Genomic DNA, 22,383 nt, shown 5'->3' with positions numbered 1-22,383 from the left:
GAACAAGCAACAAGGCCCCGGATATTACAAGATGACGCCGAGAGGTCAGGAATCACTAGATACCGCGTGATTTGAGCCGATGTAACGCGAGACGTGATTGACGTCACATTTCGCGCGGAGTTTGTTGTTGGCGGAAAAGCTTCAGCCTGAAAGTCTGAACGTATTGTTTTATTCAGCTAAGTACCAAACGAGATTTAAATATCTCATTTTTCGCTGATGAAGCTTTAGCTACTGGCTACTGGCGTGTTCATGAAATGTTAACTTAAGAGGTTATTGCACTTTACGACCAACCTGAGCGGTAAGTTTCTTTCTGTTGCACCCACCAAGCTGTAGTTAGCTGGCCTGAGGTACTGTGGCTAGCAATAGTTAGTGTTTTAGTTTTTTTGTACCGAGCAGGACAAACAGTGCTGACATTTGATAAATTTACCAGATAATTTACCAATAACCGATGGCTTTATCAAAGTAACTATGGTTCTCCAGACTTTGCCCAAATCAACATTACTTATTGTTTTATTATTACCATTATTGAAGTTAACGTGACTGATTAACTGTATATTAACGTTTAAAAATGAAATGATTCAACCATTAACGTTTCCAGCCTCTTCCCTCTTCATTTCTGTCTTTCTGTCCTTTTAGATGGAGTTTTCTCCTGTCTGCGCTGAAAGCATCAGCACAGACGGGTGTGTTGTCAAATCTGATAGAGGTCACAGGAGAAACAAAGTCCCACGTAAGTTGGACACTTCATGACTTAAAAACAACATTTGAGTATGATGCACCATTACATTAGCATATTATGGTTAAAGTGTAATATTAGGTTGAAAAAGCCATATTTGCTGGTCTGACAATGTTTGTGTATGGATTTTCTAAATGATGTTACTTTGTACCAATTTTATTTGGAAGACAATAAAATAATTGTCTCAAATGAAGACCTGTAACAAATGCATGTCTTTACGGCGTTCGTCACAGTATAACCTGTAACACTGTGGGGGGTTTTGCCCATCTAAGTAAGTGAGTGATGACATTTTTGCATCTATGACAGCCTTTTTTCTGTTTTCCTCCAGGGGATGTGGAGATAGATATTGAGTTTCTCTACAAAGCTGTCCCTCAGCTGGCCAAGGTCTTCCGCATCATAGACAAAATTGGAGAAGGTACATGCTCCCTGTGACTTTTCCCACACCTTTCAAGTTTATGTACTGTGCTAAAGCTACATTTTTTTTGTTGAATATTAGCGCACTAGTCTCTCTTGAATTTTGGAGCAGAAGAGGTGACGTGTTCATGGCTTGTGTATCCATCCATCAGGTACATTCAGCTCGGTGTATCTGGGTGAGGCTCGGATGCGGGATGGGAGGAGAGAGCTGTTTGCCCTGAAGCATCTCATCCCGACCAGCCATCCTACACGCATTGCTGCTGAGCTTCAGTGTCTCACTGTTGCTGGGTAAGTCCAATGCCATTGACACATCTTAAAATACATTTGTAGACCTTGAATCTTGTATTCTTAATGCTGATGTTAGCTCCTCATTGTTTTATCAGTTATCTAACTGTTCGGTCTCTTGCTGTAAAGATTATTTTTGTGCTGTAGAAAATTGGTGCGTGGGTTCTTCATTTGTCTAATGTGGAATGATTCAGCTGAACCTACGCAGTTCAGTACAGCTGGCAAAACGGTCGTTTGGGCAAAGAAATATGCTTCACTTTGTCTTTTTTACTTTGCAGAGGCAGAGAGAATGTGATGGGGGTGACATACTGCTTCAGAAAGGAGGACCATGTGGTGATTGTTATGCCCTATATGGAGCATCAAGCTATTGTGGTATGTACATTGTAGCATGTGCCTACCGTGGCATACCGATTTTAACATGGACACAATCTGTAATGCAGTCCCTTAAATGTAAAACATTTGATATCTCTCTTGATTAAATTTATGTTTCTGTGGTTGCTGAAATGTTATTACAAACTCGGGAATCAATCGAAATTATTTTTCAGGACATCATTGGCTCATTGAGCTTTGAAGAGGTCCGTCTGTACATCTATCACCTGTTGAAGGCCCTGAGACACATTCACCAGTTTGGTATCATTCACAGAGACATCAAGCCAAACAATTTCCTGTACAACAGGCACAACAAAATGTGAGTAATCGTGCCCTCCTGTAAGAAATTTCATCTGATTCTTTTGATTATTATTTTTTAAAAACGTAATTCTGAGTGCTAATGATTCGGTGAGCAAAAGTATTGTGGTTGTGGTCTTTTGGCATACTTGCTGTAAATAATACATTCAAACCTTCATGTGAAGTTTTGGTGAGATGTCGGTCCATGTGATGGTGGCTGTGAAACAGCATCTATTAATTTCCCAATTTAAAATATGTGTGTAGGTATGCGCTGGTGGACTTCGGCCTGGCACAAGGCACAGCAGACACCCAGATTGAGCTGCTGAAGGTGGTGAGACAGAAGCCGTCACAAAAAGGTGGAGGGTCCACAGATAAACAAGACACCACACAGAGGAGCAAAGCACCACCTAGACTTTCTCCCAAAACCACCACAGCTTCGACCTCACTGCCTCCACCTCCACAGCAGTCCGCAACCTTACCACCTTCCTCCTCTTCTTCCTGCACCACCACCGCTACATCCTCCTCAGCCTGTCGGAAAGCACCAGTTAAAAAAGCACGTTCTGTCACCACTGCCGCCACCTCTCGCACAAAACACACAAAGGTGTCAATATTTTTCACTGGTGTTGCTGAGTGTTTTGTTTGTTCAGTCAAAGCAGAATTATAAATCGGTGTAATTAGGGTTTATTGGGTATCACAAACCTAAAGTTGGGTTAAAGTATCCGTGTGCGTCTTGTCCTTGCTGCTCCAAGTGTGTTAGTCTTGGCTAAATTCTGCTATTTGTGTTTGTTTTGTCCAGGATTTGACAAGCCTACGCAAAGTGTCACGGCCTGTGTTTGGAGAGAGGAACCTGAACAGCTGCACTCCAGCTCCATCTGCCACCAAACAAGCTGGCATTAAGACAGAGGTAAGCAAGGTGGAAATGATAATGATGTTAAGTATTGAAACACACAGGAACCGCACTGAAGATGGCAGTAATTACTATTATTTAATACTTATTTATCTGACTTGCAATGCAAAGATATCAACTTCATATGCATTTAGCATAATATTGATTTGTCAGCTTTTTCAAGAATTTTATCTCTAATAGTGATAGAGTGAGCTGTGTAACTGACTGAATGTATATCAAATCTATTAAAATTATAAATACAGGAAAGATTTTCACTTATTGGCATAGTTGTTTTGCATTTGCTTAGAAAAAGAGACATTTAATGGTTATGCTTGTTCTCCATAAAATCTTTTGTTCAGGTGGTAAAGCCTGGAAGAACAGAGGACCCAGTCAGCCGAAGGTACTCTTCAGCCAGCAGGGGGCTGCTGCCTGCCCGGACCCACAGCAGCAGTCAGAAACCTCAGAGGGCCATACAGCAGGGCCTCACATGTAACTGTTACCTGACTGACCGGATCTGCAACATCTGCATGTCCAGGTAACAGAAAGAGAGAAGAATAAAACCACTCTTTCTTTCTTTTTAACCAGTCATTTAAAATCACGGCTGCACATTTGTTTAATGTCAGGTTTTTTTTTTGCTCTTCTCTTAATGATGTTTGTCTTTCCAAACTCACGATTCATGTTGTTCTTATTAATAAAGGAAGCAACAGGTGGCTCCCAGGGCAGGAACCCCCGGCTTCAGAGCACCAGAAGTCCTCACAAAGTGTCCCAACCAAGGAACAGGTTGGTCTCTCAAACAGTAACTTTGCATGTTAAATGGTAACCACACCAATATAAGGAGCTGTGCAAATTCTGGCACAAGCTTAAAACTCAGTCCAAAATGTTTTTTTTCTCTCTCTCTCTTATTGTTGGATGCTCCTCTGACTTTTCTTCCTGTATTGCAGCCATCGACGTGTGGTCAGCTGGTGTGATCCTGCTGTCACTGCTCAGTGGTCGTTACCCCTTCTTTAAAGCCAGCGATGACCTGATTGCCCTCACACAGATCATGACCATACGAGGCTCCAGAGAGACCATCCAGGCTGCCAAAAAATTTGGTGTGTATTTGAATTTTTTTTTTTTTTTTTTACTCCAAACACCAATTCATATGCTTCTGTGACAAATGGAAGGCCCTGTGCAGATACTGAACCTGCTTTTGGGCTGATCTTTGTTCAGGTAAGGCAGTGGTTTGCAGCCGGGAGTTGCCTCGGCAGGACCTCAGGACGTTGTGTGAGACGCTGAGAGGGCGGAGGCCGTCACCAGAAGATGAAGTCACACCACTTCCTGAAGCCAGTAAAGACTCCACCACGCCTCATCGTCACAACATCCAAGATGATACGCCAACACATCGTCCCACTGAAGAAACATTCAAGCAGGACAATGACGGATCAGCTCAAACTCTCCAAAATCACCAGGAATATTTAAGGAACCCAGAAAACACTGACCTCACTAAACAGAGCTTAAAGAAAGAGCGCAAAGTGAAGGAAGATGAACAGGGCTGGGACAGAGTTCCCGATGAGGCTTATGACCTGCTAGATCAGCTGCTGGACCTGAACCCTGCCACCAGGATCACAGCTGCACAGGCTCTGCAGCACCCACTGTTCACAGACCTGTGCAACGACAGACTGCCGCCGGAGCAGGACTCTCACAGCAGCACGACCGCAGCTACTGGCTCCCTACGCTTTGGTTCGCACTAAAGAAACTGGATGCTGCAAAGACAAAAGGATGTTTACATATTAAGATAGATGGTTTACCCACAAATCGTAATGTAGCAGAGGACTAAGGACTGAGTCTGACTAAGCCCTTTACAAGAAACAAACCTGCTGTGCACAGAATCTTTTTAGCCAAGTGGGAAAAAGTTTTCATGTGATGAAATGACCTGAACAAGAGACTCGATGTGGTGCGTTTCTGTGTGAGAGGAAACTAGTTCTCTCTCTGTTGTCTCTCACCAACCTGATGAAATGCTTCATGTATTGTAATATTAGCATTCATTTGAGATAGTGTTTACTTGCTGGCTCACAAGCCTGCACTAAACTTTGGTTTTTTTTTTTGCTTTTTTTTAATGGCAGCTATGGTACAGAGTATTTTGAAAATGGGCATTTAAAGAGCTTTGGATGTGTACTGTCAGCTTATAACCAGGACAGGAATAATATTGACTGAAGGCATTATACTGGCAGACTGTTGGCTGCTCTCTCAGTGGTTCAAGAGTCTTACAGTCTTACAGTTTATATTTAATGTACAAGCTGTCTGGTGAAATAAATTTTTAACCCGAAGGTTCCTGATGACCTCTGTGAAGAATGAGCTACTTACAGCTGTTCACTGTGTGCCTGTATTCCTTTCTACCTTTTTTCTTTCTTTTTTTTATCTTTAAAGACAAAAAATAGAAAACATGAGGAGTCTTGTTGTTATTGTAGGCTGCCAACAAGTCTATCCTCTCTTGTTTCAAAACACCTTGTATTTAAGAGACTCCACTGCCATAACACCACATGACCAGCGTATTAAATTTGAAAGAATTTTTAATTTGAAGATGCATATGAATTCCATATGTATTTTATGAATGTTGCTGTATGAGAATCTGTTCTGTTAATTTATTACACCAAAAAATGTAGTCTGCCTCACTCTGCTTCAGATTTTCAAATAAAGGGACAAAAAAAGTGTGTACTGAAGTTTTGCATGCCCTGCTCATTGTAATTCACATATATATATACATATATATATTTCAGCAGCGAATGTGAAAATGGCCTCACAGTGCGAGACCCTGCACATACACTGTGCACATTCTGCACAGAGCAGCTCAAACATGCAGCTGTATGAATCAGAATCAGAATTCCTTTATTTATCCCCGAGGGGAAATTCTTTATGAACAAGATAAACACATTTTTGACAAGAGGGGGCTTTAACATGCATCCAGAATTTATTTAGTACAGAAAGGATACAAATTTGAAACCTGAAAATTGTAACAAAAACAATGTACGACATGTTGACTCTTTAAAATAATGCATCCACAACTGATACTGCTCATTCATGACACAAAGTGCACGAGCTGATCAGATCAGATGAAAACTGCGTCTCTTTTGGTTTGGCTTGCTCGGCCCTGAGACGATGAGGACGGCTGGTGGCAGAGCTCGTATGGGCTCAGTCTAAGGCTTCTCCTTCACCTCGGTGAGCTCCTCTATTCGCACCAACACGCTCTCAATCATGTCAAACGTGTGCAGAGCTGAGTGCAGAGCCTGAAAGGACACATTAAGATTCAACCAGGTCATCGCTGCTCCTCGTCAGTGCTGCACAAACACAATTATCGAGTACGATCTGACTGTAGCATGAATATGAAACAGACGCTGACCTGAATCTGAGACTCTGACGACATGTTTGGCAGCTTCTCATCACCAACAGACACAGAGAGCACCAACTCCTCTGTGGAAAACACGCATTCATACTGTCAGAGCACAATCGTACCTGTAAGACATCACTGTAACAATACACATTAATTCTGCCTATAACAGTAGACAGCATTAGCAGTTAGTATTGTTGCTATTTAGACAAAGTTTTTCTATCTTTGCTGCAAATGTCAATGAGTGGTTTGAGAAACGTGAACCTGAAATGGACCTAAGTGTCAGTGCTAATGAGCGAGCACCAGTCTGACCTTTGGCCTTGCTCTTCTTGGCCTCCATGGTGTTGTGGAGCTCCCTCTCATAGTGAGCCCTCGACATGTTCACTCCAACACGTAGCGGCTTTATGAACGTGTCTTCTATTTTGTACAGCTCTGTCCAGATCCCGGTCTGCGAGATCAAACATGATGAGTGGAGTTAAGAGACGCACTGTACAAGTCAGAGACATGGGGTGATGTCTGGATGGTTTGAAAACAATCGACCAAACCATCATTTACTGTCACTGATTTTGGTGTTTTGGCTGGAAGGACGTCCTGATTTTTACAGACTGGATCAGCACTCGTGCAGTGAAACTCACCTGGTTCTCTGTCACTTTGTCTCTGATGACGAGGTAACGCAGCAGGTTCAGAGACTCCATGATTCTGTTTAGAACAACATGGAAAGATGTTAGAAATAGTACTTTGACAAAGCAGTCTTGACTCAAGGTCCACTTAGTTGCTTTTCTGATTAAGATTATGCAGAGAAAAAGTAATTATAAAGACTCTGAGTTGGGATCATTTTATCAAACACAAAGAGTTAAAAAGGCAACTCTCTTTTGTGTTTCACTTTCGCCTCCTCCTCCTCCTCCTCCTTCATGTGGCTTTATAAGATGAAGGTTTCCTACTTTTTTTTAAATGAATGTTTATTTTAAAATAATTATGAAAAACAATGCAACATACAACAATAATAAAACATATATAGACTTGTTATATTATATATAATATAGACTTGTTCACATAATGCTTCTCACCAAATGCATGCTGGGATTGGTACGCATGAGCAAGATAAGGGATACAGAAAATAACTGGATGGTGAGTTAGGAGCGTGCCGACCTGTCCAGGTACTGCAGCAGGTCGGTCTCTGGGCCGTCTGGCAGACTGAAAACTTTACGCAGCAAAGGAAGCAGGTGAACTCCCTCGAACCAGACGTTGCTGTTCCCTGGCTGAGCACAGAAAGAGACACATTTTCACCGGGTTTACTGTGAGATATTTTACATTAGGATCTGCACTCTGTGCAGACGCTGCTATTTACCACGTAGTTACTGCACCAAAAATAGCAACCCGGCTAACAGTAAGAGCCAAATTCAAAAAGCCACCTCACCTGCAGGGCAAAGTCGATCTGATTCTTGATGTTTTTAATGATGTAGCCTTCAACTCCTGAGTGGTTACTGGTTTTTAGCATGCACCTGAAACAAGATGACCAAAGTCAGTATGCAGATGGGTAGAACTCAAAGAGACTTTCTGATAGCTTTCAAGGAGTAAAGTTGGGGCTTACTGGAAAAAACTGTACTTTGCTTCAGTGTTGAACTTATCAATACTGATCTGGAACACCTTCAGACCTCTGGTTCTCTGTTGACAAAGAAGCAAATGTGCAAACATAACTAATTTCAAAATGTTTTGCTCTAACAAAAAACGATGCATGTGAATTAATTTTAAATTTACAATAAAACAGAAAAAAAATCAATGTTCAGTCCTTTATTTACAGCATTACAATTACACCTCCATAGTGTAAATACACACCTTAAACCCAAGTAATATTACATTTTACACAATACTGATCTAACACTGTGAAGTCTTACCAAATCATGCCTGGGACATATTGTCATGACCTTCACCAAGTTCTGAAAACAAACAAATCAGTCAAATCAGTGACTAAGCATGTCATTAAATGCACATCAGTAAAGCAGCACACTGTGAGAAACACGTAAGAGTAAAAGCTGGGGTTTGGATGAACAACCGTGTTCACCTGAGGGACTGTGAGGAAGGTTTTGATCCCCAGCAGATCTAAAGGAAGACTGCCGTTCTCCACCCGCACCAGACTCTTCTCATACAGCTCCTGCGTGACAGTAAACATACACACCTTACAGAAAATGTTCCATCACTTGTCTACCAATCAAATGGACAAAATTGCACTTGAGGACTTTGCATGTGTGGATCTGAGGGGATGACAAAGTCTGTCAGTCTGTCAGTTAGCGTTAAGCTAAAAGCGCATCAGCTCTAAAAAAAAACATGTACGTGGTATACTGACCAGTACAGCAGACAGTTCTTCATAACAACTGAAAAATCTTGCAGGTCACAATAAACAATGTTCTATTTGTGTCTTTATCTCCTGAGAAATATTTGGAAAGTGTTATATGAATCTCCAGAATGTTGCAAAAACAGGAAAAACCCTCATCTTGAACTCAATGTTCCACTTTGACTCACCAGTCCTTTCTGAATCCTGCACTCCTCCGTTCTGTCAATAAAATATAAAAGAAATATAAATCAGCTCAAACATACAGTACACACCACACATCAGCTGGTAGATCCAAGTCTGCACAGCCCAGTTTCAACTGCTAGTGTGTCATTTTGTTTTCCATTTATAAGGGTTGAGTTTTAATAAATTTGATCCAACAGTCACATCAGCAGCTGCTTAAACAATTTGAATGATGAACTACCAAACAGGAGCAGGGTTTGCTAAACTGTGCCATTACATAAGTTGTTTTATGTACTGTGTCATCAAAGTCAACTGAGACCAGAGGCCTGTACTGTGGAGCAGGATCAGTCTTCAGCGAGGGAACTTCAGGATTACCTCATCAGCGTTACAACGGTGGTTCTCTTCTTCATTTCATTTTTTTTTCCTGTCAGATCATTTCATTGTGCTTTTCTATATCATCATAAAACAGAGACTGATTAAAGCACAGAAGTCTAGTACTTCTTCTTCTTCTTACTTATATGAAAGTGAAACACATTTATTTTTTATTTGCTCCGTTTGGAGTTGAGAGTGTTAGGCTAAAACTCCGCCGTAAGAATGCATATAACCACACATTAATTTAATGGAATACACAAAACATAATCACAGTCAGATCTACTCATGCTGTAATGTTGGAGGGGGTGAAATTAGAAGCTTTACACATTCACACAGCCTTGTTCTGCCCGCTGTGGTGCCTGTGTTTGGCAGTTGCAAATGTGTTGCTTTTACCCTGGATTATGTGTTTAACTTCATATCTATGTAATACTAGAGTTTGTAAAATACGCTGTTCTGTTGACAGCAGACTTGTCACTTAAGTTGTTAGGCTTAAGGAAAGACATCCTGAGTGTACTGAACTTGCTTCATAGCACAGGCCTCTGGACTACCAATGGCACAGCAGCACAGAACAGATATGTTAATACTGTGTCATGTATTCACCTGGACAGCAGCAGGCTAACATGCTCCATATTACTCCGCAGACAGAACACCGGACTGGAAACACAGATAGTTAACAATGCATTTCAATTTTATTATTTATCATTTTAATAATGACCTTCATGAGTGAATCATCATTTGTACTGTACACTGCTAATTTGGAGCCACATTTGAAGAAACTCACACAGCATATCAGTGTCCTGGTACTAAACTATAGGTAATAGTTTTTTCTAACTTACCTGAAAACACTGGGGAATGTATCTGTAGCCAGATGATGAACAAACACTAGGTGAGCCAGGCTGGCCAAAGACTCTTTAGGATAACGCACCTCCTCCTCCAGAAAGCCTGGAACCTGTTTTCTCTTCAACAGAGGCTGGAACACAAGACTTGGGAGGACCTCTCCGATAGCATTGAGGGTGGTCTGTATGAAACACAAAACAAACTCGATGTTGACACAATATCAACATACATCTGTAGAAAGCAGTCAACATTACATCACCCATCACAACATTTAAAGTTACAGGACAGCATCAGCTCTTTGCAGAATATCATGGTGAATGAATACCAAAATCTCTGTGGCAAAATTCCTGAGGGGAGACACAGCCAGGGTGTCCGGATCCTTGAGTTGTACCTCCAACAAAGGGTGACTCAGAGTCTTCATACAGCTGTAGAACAGGAAAACACGAGGAGTCAACAATGCATCAGTATTGAACCTCATATGGGCAGATATTTTACAGGGAAGTATGAGTTGTGAAACAAGACAAATTTCTCACTCACAACTTCAGCAATTCTGTCCGCAGCTCATCCTCTTTACCCCCATCATGTTCACCCTCCTTCTTGTTTGGGCTTTCATTTTGTGCCTTACAGTTCAGGATATTTTGCTTGGCCTCATGGACAAAGGGTCTAACAAAGTCTGTCAGATTGGTGAAGCAGCGACAAAAGAAGAAGATGTCATCCTCCTCTTGCTCCTTGGTGTGAGGTAGAGGCAGTTTGGCCACCTGGTCCAGCACAGAGGACAGGGTCATGCCCAAAGACGACGCCTTACGGCTGCCCAGACACAGCAGCACTGCGAGAAAACACAGACAAAGGAAGAGGTGGAACAATGGCACTGGATCTCTTTCAGCTGGCATGTAGCCAGAGCTCATATTTAAAGATATGTTATTTACCTTTCTGTAGAGGGCTCAACAGCAGATGAAGGCTCTCTGCTATGGCGTCGGGGTCATCCTGCTCCAGCTGTTCCAACAGGCCAATCAGCAGCTCTTTGGGTCTGCAGGTCTGGAAGACAATAACTGAGTCTTTAATTAACAACTTCTTCTCATCATACTCCCAGATTTATCGATGGATCATTTACTTATCGCTAATAAAATCCTGTCATCAACACTGTGAATGAGATCAATACATTAACCCTCGAGCAGATAAAAAGACCTGTAGCAGGTGGTTGAAAATGGCCAGGCATTGAGAAAGGTTTTTGTCTTCCTTCTTCAGCAGAACCTTAATCAGAGGAGGCAGCAGATTCCAACCCATACACCTCACTATGTCCTACAGAAAGACGGAACAGAGGGGCGTTATGCAGCACCCTAACAAACAGGACTACATGCTGAAACAATGGCCAACCTTAAGAAACTTACTTGATTCTTTTCATCCAGGACAATACTGAGAACCTGCGCACTGTTTCCCTCCTCAATGCAGGTTCGCCCAGAAATCGTGAAGACGTCATGATCCTCGGTCGTGTAGCTGTCATCGGGGAGGGCTTGCTGTGTGAAACACAGACAAATAAGGGGATTAAAAGAGAAGAAAATACATTTTACTGCAGTAAATTGATGTTGAATCATTTCAATTGAATTGGAATGTTAGAAATTGGACAATTAATCAACATTTTTAATATAAAAGAGAATTTTCAGTGTCTCAATGTGAGAATTTGATGCTTTCACTGTAAATCGAAAAGACTTAGGGGTTTTGAATTATTATCGAGTTTAAACATTTTAATATCTAGTAAGAGTACTGCTGCTCACTGTATTCAGATTACTTGGACAAAATAAATCATTCCTCTGGATATAATGTCTGTGGAGAACCCAGACGTGTGTGGTGATATGCAGAAGGTAGCCAATGCATGTAAAGTTTTATGAAGCACCCCAGGGCCCTGAACTACTCACACATCTCTGGACCACATCACTGAACTGCTCCAGAGCCATCCCTGCTGCCTTTCAGGTGGAGTTAATCTTCACACAGTAGTCTTCCAAAACAAACAGGACAGTATAATGCACACCACACTACCTGATAGTCAAGTAGTTCATGATTCAAGAGCGGCTGCACATCGTTAATAAGTTTGGACATCCGAATTGCGTTACAGTTAAGGTAAGATCACCCTGTGTGGGCAGTAAAAAAAAGTGCTCAGTCTGTTGTTATAACGGAGAACAGTACAATGAAGGCTAGTGGATAATTCTGAATTAGCTTCTGAGTTTCCCTGTGCTATCTTAGCTAGCATAACACATTCGCCACCAGTAAACACTGTAACCGAATATAAAGGTGATAAACAAGACAGTAGCAATGTAGACAGGAACCTCAGATGATGATAACTACATGTTCCTAACTACCCGGTGAAAAGGACCACGCTAACCTGGTGAGAGCTAACGACTGGATTGTCTGCTTGGGCTCGCCGTAGAAATGCGTCATGGGTCAGAGTTGAACAATTAGAAAACAGAAACAGCATGGAGACACAGGACAGAGGAAGGAGCGGTAAAACCTCTAAAAAAGGTTAGTTTCCATTATTTGAATTTCTTATTTCATGTCAGTATTAGGCTTTTCGAACTTGTTTACGCCCTACCAGAGCTCAGAGAGGATTTCAGATATGCTTCAGTGTCATAAAGGAACTTTGTCTAGCTAGTTTCTCATTGACTAGTTCACTGGTCTCAGTACAGTAACATGCCTTAATTGGCAAACGTTTAACAGTCCTGTTAGCATGTTAATCATGTTATTATTTGTGTGACAGGTGGAAAACGCGTCAAAGCACTGAGCGCTGAGGAAGAAGCAAAAAGGTGTGAATCTTTTCACAGGATACCGTCTGCCGGATACACATACTAATGAGGCATCATTTCATACGCTATACTTAACAAATATTGTTATTTGTCTGTAGCATATGTCCTTAACTCGACCTTAATCTTGTTAGAGATAATTAAGAAGTGATTTATGTCAACAAGTAACAGTCTTCAAATGTGTGTGCTTCAAAATTTTGCAGGAGAGAGTTAGTGAAAGAGAAGCTAAGGGAGAAGTTGGAGTTGGAGAAGAAAGCCCTGAAGGTAGTGGAGCGTCTCCTGGTAGACAGCGTGGCTGAAGACTTCCTGGTTGACTGTGTACGTATCATCTGAGTTCTCTTTTAAAGCAGTCACAGCCCATCTCTAAATTGTCTGACATAAATGAGAGTCTAGACTCTAGAGGGTGATTGGTCTGTCTGGTCCCATTTTGCTGCTTCCTGTCATACTCAGGTCCTACTGCTTCTGTATCTCTGGCTAGTCACTCTAATCCAGAGCCAGTTCAGTCAGTCAGTTTAGTTTGCTCTTTGTTCAGCTGTTTCCCATTTTCACTGTTCCAGTGTTTCTACTCAGAGAACATGGGTTACTCTTCATCTTTAAATGTTAATAAAAGTTATGATTTTATTAGTGAGATGACATGATGACATTTTAAATTAACATTTAAGTTAGGGTCAGGACTATCCTCTTTCACCTCTTCTCTTTTCATGACACTGAAATTGTTTTTTTTCTGATTAGTTATCAACGGAACCAACTTCAGGCTCATTAATTTGTTGGCCAGACATTCTCCCTGTCGAATACTGATATTTTGAGGTTTTTGCTTGCAGGCATTCCGAGACATATGTCAGTTATCACATTTTCTGTTTTTTAATTTACCAAATATCTGAAAAGCATTGAAAGAAATACTGTTGAAGTCCACCTTTGACGTGTTTGTCAAAATGACTCGGTTGCTGTGGTGGGCAATATGTTTTTGGTCTTCTCTCTTTGCAGGCGCGGTTTATTACTCCTGCTAATTACAAAGATGCTGTAGAGGAGAGATCCATTGCTAAACTGTGTGGTTATCCCATATGTCCAAATAAGCTGGGCAAGGTAAGACCCTTTAGATAAGTCTTTTCAGTCCTATGCAAGAAACTAATGAACTTCTTTGTGTCACATATCTTATGTTTCTGAGTTGTTTTCCGAGGCTCAGTGCCACCGTTCATTTTTCAGGTCTTGGCTCAAAAGTATAAAATTTCCACAAAGACCAACAAAGTTTATGACATCACAGAGCGCAAGGTAAGTGCTGCTCTGTGTGAACTGAAATACGTACATTTATGTGTCTGTGTGCCGGTGTGTACAAATAAAGATTATTTTGGCATCTCTCTTTTGTGATTAGTGTTTTTGTAGCAACTTCTGCTACAAAGCCTCCAAAGAGTTTGAACTCCAAATATCAAATACACCTCTTTGGCTCAGGCAGCACGAGAGGTAGGTGTGCTGTTCCTGTCTCTGTCCTTGGTCACAGCTATGAAATGATAATTGAATATGACCGTTTTCTATATATTCAGACTGTGTGTTTGCTTTCTTTCTCATTGGCAGTCCTCCAGAAATGAAATTGATGAAGAAAGGAGATGGGTATGTATTAGCTTAAGTGTCTATGTTCTATTCAAAGTGAATAATAGCAACATATCAGATATATTTTTTAGAACTTATTCAACTAAGAAATGGGTGCAACTTGTATATTTTAGATGTTTGATGTAAATATAGTATATGCTTTATAATAAATGGACTAATTCTGTTGTTACCCATTTGTGTCCAGTGGGAGTTCAGGTGAGGAGGTGGTGCTGTTGGAGAGCCGTCTCCAAGAAAAAGACATTGAAAACCCACTGGCTCCTCAACTCGAGGACTCCCAGAGCTCTCAGCAGTGTCATGCTGCAGCTGAACTCAGCCACAGTGAAAGCAGCGACATTGAACAGGAGCAGGACTTTGTCTCCAGCGTGGTCTCCCAGCGGCAGGGACCCAGGGTGCACTGGGGTGACCTTCCTAAACGTACAGTTGAAGGTGAACAAAGGGAGATGGGGAGGAGAAAGACACAGATGAGAGAGGGAGGTGAAAAGGATGTTGAGAGTCATAGCAGTTGGCAGACAGAGAGGGAGAGAAAAATGAGAGAAGACGAGAACAGACGGGAGTCACTTTCATGTAAAACAGGAGTGGAAATGGATGCTGAAAAACCCAAACAGCAGCTATCAGGAAACACAGACAAACCTAATGGGGAGCAGGTGTCAGAGGAAAAAGGGTTGCTCGAGAAACCCAATGTGGAAGAGGCCACATCTCAGCTGAATTTGTGCAGTTTATCTGAGACAGTCACTCACACTGCTCCCCTGCCTGGTGACTCAACAACCACACAAGCCGAGGTATTCACCTCTCCACCATGTAAAGACTCATCTCCCCCAATAAAAAGCAAAAATCTCCCTTCTTCGGCTCTGATCAACAACAATCGGGACAACCACGGCACAGCACTGACAGGCCTTGACATCACCCAGGTGAGCATGAGCAAGAGAGGGGCAGCGGGCCTACGAGATCTTCTTAACAACCACACTGCTGGAGCCAAACACAGTTCCATCCAGCTGAATCTCCTTGAGCATCTGAGGAGAACATTAAAGGACTGGAGCACTGATGCAACCCTGAAGTTCCTGTACGGCGCCGCCCACCCACTGGGCTCTCCTTTCACTGATGTCGGAGGAAACAAAGAGGAAGAACTGGATGAAGACGACTTCGATGACGAGGTCACCGATGACGATGCAGAAGTTGCTGGGGCACCGAAGAGAGTGTCTGCCGCAGTTCCAGACTACAAGACACTGCGGAAGGAGACCCAGCAACTGGAACTAAGGGTCATGGAGTTTTATAAAGGTACCTGGATTCTGCCTGAGAAGGTGGAGGAGCCGGATGGAGACAAGGTGAGTGAAGGAGGGAGGGAGTAGCTAAAAAAGAGAAAAGAGAGGAGAGGCTTGGTGTTATGAATTTAAAGAAGACATTGTTGTGGAAAAATATTTTTTGGGACAGTAGTAAGTGTGTTTATGTTCTGTGTTCTCACACATCTAGTTTGTTGTCCACCAGGTGACAGTCCAGGAGCAGAGCATGAAGGATCCAGTTCTGCCACTCGTCGACTCTCAGGCTCAGCACCTCATCCAGAAACGGATCACTGTGGAGAAGCTCACTAGTTGGTGTGTTGTTTTTTTTTTATCAGTTTATTTATGTGCTAATATGCTGTGAACATAGGTCATATTTGTAACACTATCATGTTCAGTACTCATTATATCTGTTGAAACCCTTTTAGCTCCCTTTGATAGCACAAATCTATTGACAGTAATAATTGCATGTTTGTGTTGTATTTTCTCTGTCCCTCATCTTTTTGTCTGTCTGTTTGTCTTCATGTGTTGTGAAGCCTCAGAAATATTGTCGGTCCTCTTCATCTCACCATCGGTGACATCTCCACTGACCTGAACAACTTGGTCAGGACATTCAGGTTAGAGCAGCACGCACAAATGCACTCTTTTCTGTCTGCAGGTCTGCTTTCATAAGGACAGCTACAGTTACGCAGACACACACAGCTTTCCCTTTTTTTGTCTGATCATTTTAGCATGCTGACAAGACCTAAAATGTGTCACAAAAGTTGGCGTTTGAACTTTAATTTTTAAAGTCTCCAGGAGGCATGAAACACTGTGTTGGAAAGCATTATGGGTCACATCAGTGCGTTTAAAGGTACAGCCCAAGAGCCAAGAGCTGTGAATGACTTTGTGCTGGCAGCAGTGTTTCTGTACCGCTTCACTGCTACAACAGGTCTGCAGTATGTCATTATGTAGAGACCTCCTGCTGTATTCATGGGATGGGGATGTACCCCAGCTGCATAAATTAAATTCCAAATTAATAAGGTAAGCCCCCTACATCACATTTGTTGCACTTTGTTGACAGCTGTTAGGGAATTCTGTTATATTCCTCTAAAAAAGGAAAAAAGCCAATCTGAGATCACTACAGTATTAAAAAATAAAAGAAGAGAAATAAGAGTGTTTAAACTTGTAAAAATAACAAAAAAGCAAGTGGACTTTTATTTAAAATTCCAGAACTTTGTGTTATGACGTGATGGAGAACTTTGGTGCCCCCTATAGGTTGGAATGTAGCATAATAACAGCAGGAGTTTTGTGGACTGTCTTGTCCTTTTTCACAGCAGACGTTTTGACACGTCACTGCAGGACACATGTGAAGTGAATAACATTAATTATGCCTGTATTCTCTCTCCGTGCTTTAGTTCTACAAATGTGTGTTCACGAATGTAATGGAGCCATCATTATCTTGATCAGTGAAAGAAACTAACAGACTCACTACATTCATCGCTCATACTCATCTTTGACGTGTCGTTGCACATGTGTTTGCTGAATTCGTTCGTTAATGAACAATGGCTCCAATCTAATTAAATCTCCCAGTAAGCAATGACAGTGAGCCATCGTGCACAATAACAGGATTATGAAGCTAATCCGGCTAAATGGAATTCAGCCGTCATTAGTTTTATTTATTTTACACCTATTAATTTCCTATTTTGACACGCCAAAAGCCTACAGAAATAATAAAGATCTCCCTTCTCGCATCAAATCAGGTGCAACAAAGTGAGATATCAGTCCAGCTCACAAGGCCCTGAGAAAGAGTTTAATTAGCCGAAACAAATGAAAACAAATGTGTGTGTGGTTAGAGGGTCTTGTGTTATTTTCATCTTCAAACAATTGACCAATTTGCTCTTTTAAGGGCAGATTCTGATTCTGATTAATCATGGAGACCAAAATAAAATGAAAGGAAATGTCATTATAGTGCCACAATTTAGAATAACCAGTGATGGAATGTAACCAAATGCAGTTTACTCAAGTACAGAACTTTTGGTTACTAGTTACTTTTCAAATTCAGATTAATCAGTGTTGGTAGGCTATGTACCGTTGAGAGGTAACCAATCAGAAAGTGTTGTGGGCAGCGTATTAAGTCAGAGCGCTAGGTGGTGACACAGACAGATAAAGTAGTGCATTTTCAAATTAATTTACTTAAGTGGCAACTGGACAAAAAACTATAAGCTACTCTTTTAACAAAGGGCATGTGTATGTGTTTTTATTGGATTTAACATTTTAATGCAACTTTTGTTACATAACAGAAATGTCATAAATATTTTCCTTGTAGTGGTCATTATAGTAGCTGATTAAAAAACAATCTTTGTAGCAGAATTGAACATTTCCTGCCATAGACATGCTCTGCTTTCTCATTGGCTGCTTGGGATGTTTTCGATAGGAGCGCTATTAAATCACTGTGTGGTGAGCAACACCTCCAGAGTCCTGCTTCCAGGAATTCTCTTTCTGCTGTCAGAGGCCTTGTTGACGAGAGGCCTAAACCAAAGAATATACACAGCGCTGTCTCAGAAACATACATCACTGCACTATTGCATGCAGTGTTTGTGGTAGTACATCCGGCCTTGTGCACAGTTTATTTTCCTAGTTTGCTTATCTTGAGAATCAGGTTATTTTTGACACTTGTCCAGAGAAGTTTACTCCTACCTAGATTTATGTATATGTTCACATATGTTCTGTGGTTAGATTTATCTGCAACACAGACAAACGCCTTGAATGACAGAAATCTTTAAAGCTGTAACTGACCTGTTGCTCAGTTTTTTTTTCTCTTACCATCACAGGTTCACCAACACAAACATCATCCACAAAACTCCAGAGTGGACCCTCATAGCCGTCGTGCTCCTCCATCTGTAAGTTTATAGTGCGTTTCTGTGTGTGAAAGTTTATGGGTTTATAGGAATCACCATGACAGCAGCACGGTCTTTGACAAGGAAGAATAAATTTCCCAGCAAATACACCCTATCAGCAAACTCAAAAAACACTGTTCTTCACTGCCTGAATAAGTGCAACTGTTTGTGTGTGAGTACATGAAGAAACAGTATTATGTTTTGTTTTTAACATCAACTGTAAAGAAAACATAATGATGTTAAAATGGATAAGCTAAACTTAAGCGAAAAAAGCAGTTTTCTTCCTCTGTCAAAGAGGACAACTAGTAAACTTTCACACCTGTGACTTTGATTCACTTTCAGCTTCAAATGTGGTGCATTTGACAAGACGCTGTGTGAAGCCCATGCCATATGGTCTGTGTGTGTGTGTGTGTGTGTGTGTGTGTGTGTTGCTGGCAGTTCGTGGACAGTTCCGTGCTGCTCCCGTCTAAGTACACACTGGACGCCTCATGGTCTTATCTCCTCCTGATTACCCCTCTCCAGATCCGTGATGTAGGGCAATTTGCACGAATAAGCAGCTCCAGCACTTTCAAGTTAAATACACACATGCACAATAGTTCCTCTGTATACATCTCAGCAAAATGAGCACTTTAAATTGCCCCTCGTTGGGAAAGCTCTCACCTGATGCCCAACCGACTCTGATGTATAACCCCGCCCAAAGTGACCTCAGGTTTGCGTCAATATCATAACTTCCATTGTGAGCTTAACAAAATAATACAGTGAGTGTTGTGCAGCTTGAGGGTAAAGTCTGTGAAAAAATATATGGCTCTTAAAGCAAGGAAGCCCTCTGGGTGTAAACTGTAAAACATAAATATACGAGGAAGTCTTTGGGTCGTGTGAAACTCCTGTGGTTAAAATAAAATAGATTTTACATAATTATCCTACACAAATGATCAGTAAAAGTTTTTGGTCTTTTTTTTTCACCATTATGTGGAAAAATCTCAATTTATTACCTGCAACAGGCTTTGACCTGATTATAGCTGTCTTGTAATGTTGACAGGTGATGTTGAGTGATACATGTTTAAATCTGCTGCTGTAAAGATTTGATTTCATTTAACTGATGAACAACTTAATAATCTTTTATTTATTACATGATGGTTTCTGACCAACATATTTGTGATGGTTTTCATTTGATCCGTCTTTGATAATCAGCCCTTTTGGGAGTTTATGTTCTCGTCATCACATGTCCAGCTGGTACTCTATGATTTCATTAGTTCCCATTTACCTTCAAGCTTCTCCATCCTTCCATTCCTCCATCATGAATAATTTGGTGTGCTGTCTTATCTATCTGCTGCATGGCAGCTGTGGAGCTAGTCTGGCCTCTATTGTTCAGTCCAGCTGAATAATGGATGCCCCCCCTGCAACACTAGACCCTAGGGTGAACCTGAGATTAACCAGCAGTGCACCTCCACACAGGTAGAGGGTGGAGGGATGGGGGAGGGAGAAGGGGGACAAGGCTTACAGAGGTGAGAGAAGCTAGAAGGTTGGACACAGGAGATAAACACCGTCATGTAGGGGAGGTTGTCTGTGCTGATTTAATAGATGATGACGCTGTAAAGATGTGAAATTTCATGTGTAACGACTAAGAACAGACACTCAGGTGCCAGTTCATTTGGTACAACTAGCGAAAACTAATGCAGCCTAAACAACAACCCTACATATGCTGTTCATCTTTTGTTGGGTTGTTTTACCAGCAGCACCACACACTCATTCTGCACTTCTGTTATACATTATAACTGCCATGAAAGCAGGATTTATTACAAGATTGTAGCATTAATTTTAGCTTGGTGTAGCTAATAACCTGGCAACTGATTGTACTCTGCACTTTATTACTTTGTGTGCATGTGCAAATACACTCAGAGCTCAAACACACACACACATAAACAATCTCATAAATACCTGATGCTAGTTTCTCAACATCCTGTGTTCATAGACAAAGTAAGTGACTTCCATGTTCAAGGATCGAGATGCAGCTGCACATGGACGATCAGAAACCCTGGATACTGTTATGATCACATATACAGGAAGATGAATTACCAGGTTTCTCATGACTACTAATGTGTGTATGATCAAAAGAGGGAGAAAACTAAAATCCCCTTCATTCTGTGTTTTACTCAACAGAGTTATCTATATGACTCAGTGAAGTTGTAGTCTTTAACAGCAACATGACCCCAGTTCAGCATCAGAATCAGAATCAGAATTCCTTTATTTATCCCTGAAGGGAAATTCTTAGTATTCATGCTACTTGAATAAGACTTTCATATAATAACATTGTTTATCAAGATGTGGCCTTTCTATTTCAAGGCAGTCTTTTCGTCACTGTGTCCAGTGTTGGAAAGTACAAAATTAACTGAATTGCTGTACTTTACTGTATTGAATATTTACAAGTTACAGGGCTTTTACTTCACTGCATTTTGAAAGCCAGTATTGTACACCTGTGACCTTCCTGTTAGTTTTCAGATTATATTTTTACATTAAAGAAAACATAATCCTATAAAATAAAATGACTTCTTAATGAATTGTGGTTCCCAGCCAACCCAGGGGTTATGTGTTAGTTCTTCCAAAGAGATATTTCCTGCTAAACCTCTCGCATGGTTTCATTTCGGTAACTGATTGACGCACAAAGAAGTAAAGATTTCAATGTTTTACGAAAGCACAAAAAAAACTTTGTTTAAAAAAAAAAAAGGAATTGAAATGTGTCGCATTAATCTCCTCAAATGACCCTTCGGTTTACTCCTGTGACCTTCCTCAAGCTACAACAGTAAATTGCTGCATGCTGCAATCTAATAATGCCATATTTAATAATATATCTGTCAAAGGGAACATGTTTCCAGGCAATGAGTAATTTTCTTAGTTATATAATATTTTCAGTATTATTTACTGGAATAATACTTTCATTATTATTGAGCTGATAATACTTATGTATTTTTATTTGAGTAGAGTTTTGATTACAGGACTTTTACTTGTAATGGATTGGGTTTTTTTACATCTATCACAATAATGTTCCATTTTTGTTCTCCTGTCTGATATGTTTCTAGGGATCTGTAACAACAATAGCCTGGTGAGAGTGTGTGTGTGTGTGATCTGTTGTGTATGATTTTATGTTTCAGGTTGTCAGAGGTGACTCCGGTGGTGCGAGAAGCCTTGGAGATGCCAGCATCAACGGAGTATCTGAACACACTGATGGAGGAGCTCGGCCTGCAGGAGCAGGACCTTCTGCACTTAGTCCAGCTGTTTAAAAACCCTGCACACTGACACAAAGGGCCAGTCATGTACATGTTGGACTGAATTAAATAAATATGTGTATGGGTTTTTTCCCCCCACAAATAAAGTTGTATGGAATAACTTAAAACTAAAGCTCATGTGCTTTGTGTTTATATGAGTCTGTAGGCTCTCTGTTGTAGCAGCATTGCTGCATGTACACAATCTGTGATGAGATATGTGCAAATCAGATCCTTGAAGTTTTAGAGTCGTGGATGTTTAACCTCTGCAGAGCCAAATAAATCACACCCAGCTTTTCCCAGTGAAAACGCCATGTGGACACGCTGGTTATCGCTGCATTTCTGCTGCAATAAACATGACGCCATTTCTCCTGACTTCCTTCACATGGATGTTTATGGCACCATAATGTCATTTGTTATATGGGTATGTTAACAAAGCGTGTGTGAAAATATTTGGTTTTGACCAGGTGGCGCACGCAACAAAACGTTTTTCTATTTGATAGT

General features: G+C 41.1%; 3 protein-coding genes across 8 annotated transcripts; 2 read left to right on the top strand and 1 right to left on the bottom strand.

Annotated features, from left to right (window-relative positions):
• Positions 1-78: 78 nt before the first annotated feature.
• Positions 79-5,683, top strand: cdc7 (cell division cycle 7 homolog (S. cerevisiae)). Of its 4 annotated transcripts, none has more exons than XM_046408365.1 (12): positions 79-298; positions 637-727; positions 1,062-1,148; positions 1,300-1,435; positions 1,711-1,804; positions 1,978-2,120; positions 2,363-2,651; positions 2,895-3,002; positions 3,344-3,519; positions 3,682-3,764; positions 3,926-4,075; positions 4,194-5,683. In XM_046408365.1, the coding sequence occupies exons 2-12, from the start codon at positions 637-639 to the stop codon at positions 4,712-4,714; spliced, it is 1,878 nt and encodes a 625-aa protein (XP_046264321.1). In that variant the 5' UTR covers positions 79-298; the 3' UTR covers positions 4,715-5,683. The 4 variants fall into 4 exon arrangements, with proteins under 4 accessions (XP_046264321.1, XP_046264322.1, XP_046264320.1 ...); XM_046408366.1 differs by having other exon boundaries at positions 80-298; positions 2,363-2,429; XM_046408364.1 differs by having other exon boundaries at positions 80-298; positions 2,363-2,699.
• glmna (glomulin, FKBP associated protein a) lies at positions 5,525-12,570 on the bottom strand. 2 transcript variants are annotated; one of them, XM_046408368.1, is made up of 19 exons: positions 12,447-12,570; positions 11,983-12,062; positions 11,458-11,583; positions 11,255-11,368; positions 10,996-11,104; positions 10,607-10,895; positions 10,395-10,494; positions 10,069-10,250; positions 9,833-9,886; positions 8,869-8,899; positions 8,411-8,500; positions 8,244-8,285; positions 7,940-8,013; positions 7,766-7,850; positions 7,498-7,607; positions 6,984-7,047; positions 6,661-6,796; positions 6,361-6,431; positions 5,525-6,247 (listed from the first exon to the last, which is right to left on the bottom strand). In XM_046408368.1, exons 2-19 carry the CDS (start codon positions 12,019-12,021, stop codon positions 6,158-6,160), a joined length of 1,806 nt encoding a protein of 601 aa, XP_046264324.1. In that variant the 5' UTR covers positions 12,022-12,062; positions 12,447-12,570; the 3' UTR covers positions 5,525-6,157. The 2 variants fall into 2 exon arrangements, with proteins under 2 accessions (XP_046264324.1, XP_046264325.1); XM_046408369.1 differs by having other exon boundaries at positions 12,391-12,466.
• On the top strand, positions 12,024-22,198 carry rpap2 (RNA polymerase II associated protein 2). Of its 2 annotated transcripts, none has more exons than XM_046408361.1 (13): positions 12,024-12,184; positions 12,492-12,583; positions 12,819-12,864; positions 13,065-13,179; positions 13,846-13,944; positions 14,065-14,130; positions 14,231-14,319; positions 14,431-14,466; positions 14,651-15,788; positions 15,949-16,055; positions 16,277-16,357; positions 18,554-18,622; positions 21,769-22,198. In XM_046408361.1, the coding sequence occupies exons 2-13, from the start codon at positions 12,538-12,540 to the stop codon at positions 21,911-21,913; spliced, it is 2,037 nt and encodes a 678-aa protein (XP_046264317.1). In that variant the 5' UTR covers positions 12,024-12,184; positions 12,492-12,537; the 3' UTR covers positions 21,914-22,198. The 2 variants fall into 2 exon arrangements, with proteins under 2 accessions (XP_046264317.1, XP_046264318.1); XM_046408362.1 differs by having other exon boundaries at positions 12,025-12,184; positions 12,435-12,583; positions 21,769-22,197.
• Positions 22,199-22,383: the final 185 nt, after the last annotated feature.

This window comes from Scatophagus argus, chromosome 13 (genome assembly GCF_020382885.2).
Source record: "Scatophagus argus isolate fScaArg1 chromosome 13, fScaArg1.pri, whole genome shotgun sequence".
In the NCBI taxonomy this organism is placed as follows: Eukaryota; Metazoa; Chordata; class Actinopteri; family Scatophagidae; genus Scatophagus; species Scatophagus argus.
The sequence above is the reverse complement of the archived record's forward strand: the minus strand, read 5'-3'. Positions and strand labels throughout refer to the sequence as shown.

What these genes read in the sequence shown, in the direction of transcription:
- cdc7 (XM_046408364.1), top strand. Translation starts at nt 637, where the DNA reads ATGGAGTTTTCTCCTGTCTGCGCTGAAAGCATCAGCACAGACGGGTGT. An exon ending in CAGGAGAAACAAAGTCCCAC is followed by an intron (nt 728 to 1,061) that starts GTAAGTTGGACA and finishes GTTTTCCTCCAG; the next exon opens with GGGATGTGGAGATAGATATT. An exon ending in TGCAACATCTGCATGTCCAG is followed by an intron (nt 3,520 to 3,681) that starts GTAACAGAAAGA and finishes TTATTAATAAAG; the next exon opens with GAAGCAACAGGTGGCTCCCA.
- rpap2 (XM_046408361.1), top strand. Translation starts at nt 12,538, where the DNA reads ATGGAGACACAGGACAGAGGAAGGAGCGGTAAAACCTCTAAAAAAG. An exon ending in GCTGAGGAAGAAGCAAAAAG is followed by an intron (nt 12,865 to 13,064) that starts GTGTGAATCTTT and finishes AAAATTTTGCAG; the next exon opens with GAGAGAGTTAGTGAAAGAGA. An exon ending in AGGAGCCGGATGGAGACAAG is followed by an intron (nt 15,789 to 15,948) that starts GTGAGTGAAGGA and finishes GTTGTCCACCAG; the next exon opens with GTGACAGTCCAGGAGCAGAG.
- glmna (XM_046408368.1), bottom strand. Translation starts at nt 12,021, where the DNA reads ATGGCTCTGGAGCAGTTCAGTGATGTGGTCCAGAGATGT. An exon ending in GTGATGTGGTCCAGAGATGT is followed by an intron (nt 11,584 to 11,982) that starts GTGAGTAGTTCA and finishes TGTTTCACACAG; the next exon opens with CAAGCCCTCCCCGATGACAG. An exon ending in ACAAAGTGACAGAGAACCAG is followed by an intron (nt 6,797 to 6,983) that starts GTGAGTTTCACT and finishes TTGATCTCGCAG; the next exon opens with ACCGGGATCTGGACAGAGCT.